General features: G+C 50.7%; 1 protein-coding gene across 1 annotated transcript; it reads right to left on the reverse strand.

Annotated features, from left to right (window-relative positions):
• Window positions 1-456: 456 nt before the first annotated feature.
• On the reverse strand, window positions 457-975 carry LACBIDRAFT_309784 (uncharacterized protein; the record flags this gene model as incomplete). Its single annotated transcript, XM_001891161.1, has 1 exon — window positions 457-975. The coding sequence occupies one exon, from the start codon at window positions 973-975 to the stop codon at window positions 457-459; it is 519 nt and encodes a 172-aa protein (XP_001891196.1).
• Window positions 976-1,057: the final 82 nt, after the last annotated feature.

Raw genomic sequence — 1,057 nt, forward strand, 5'->3', positions numbered from 1 at the left:
AGACGTGACTTTATGCTATCTGTCCAAACTGACCTTCGATTGTCTTTGTCTAGGCCTTTCCTTTTTTTGTCATGGAGTAAATAGTACATGTTCACGTCGGTAGTCAGTAAAATACGGAACACCGAACCACGTCTGGCCGTTGCATGAAAATTGCAATGGCCAGACATTTTTTATTGAAACAAGCTCCCTGCGGGGAGGCGAAACTATGATCGGACATTGCAAAAAAGTTGAACTTATGGTTCAATTTTCGCCTTGTTCATCTTTTTTCCGATAGCTTGGTACCAGACGGCGACTCCCATACAGCCAACTTCCCTGATATTGGGGTCAGAAGAAACACATGCAAACTACTTCTTGTCTTCTACCCCATCCTTCCCTCACGACATGTAAAATCCTCTCAAGCCTAAACCAGGCTAGATGAGTGCGTTGTTGCATTCCGCGATGCTACAAGGCGCTTAACTAGGTATCCATATTCACATTACCAAACGGACTCCCCGTCGCCACTAATGCCCTGCCCCCCGTCCAACGAAGGACGTCCTCTGGCTTCGCCTCTACTAACTTGCCCGGATTCGAGAGAGGCATTATGATGGGCTTAGTTCCTGGATCTTCCTGCTGCAGCGCCTCCGCCATGGCTTTGACCACTTCCTCCGTGAACGCCCCCGAAGCAGTCGAACACCCAATCAAAACCGTCGGTTTTACTTCCTTCACCGTATCCAATAACTCAACCCTCCTCCTTATCTTCTTCGGAGTCGCCCCCTCCCACGTCGATGCGTCGTCCGCTCCAACCCTGATGATCTCGTCCCACTTTTCTGAGGCGGGTCTATAAAACTCCTTCTGGTGGGGTAAATCGATCTCCGCCGACACCACGTGGTACAACAGCCCCTCTCGATCTACCATCCAAAACCGCAGGTTTGCAGCATCTCTAGAGACACCGTCCGCAGTGATCATTGCGTCACGGATCTGCACCGCGATACCCATGCCGGCCGAACCGGCACCTAAAATAATGTATCTCTGGTCAGACAGGCGTTTCCCCTGTCCTTTAACTGACGAGCGGCTGGAG

The sequence above is a fragment of the Laccaria bicolor genome, genomic scaffold (genome assembly GCF_000143565.1).
Source record: "Laccaria bicolor S238N-H82 LACBIscaffold_423 genomic scaffold, whole genome shotgun sequence".
Classification (NCBI taxonomy): domain Eukaryota; kingdom Fungi; phylum Basidiomycota; class Agaricomycetes; order Agaricales; family Hydnangiaceae; genus Laccaria; species Laccaria bicolor.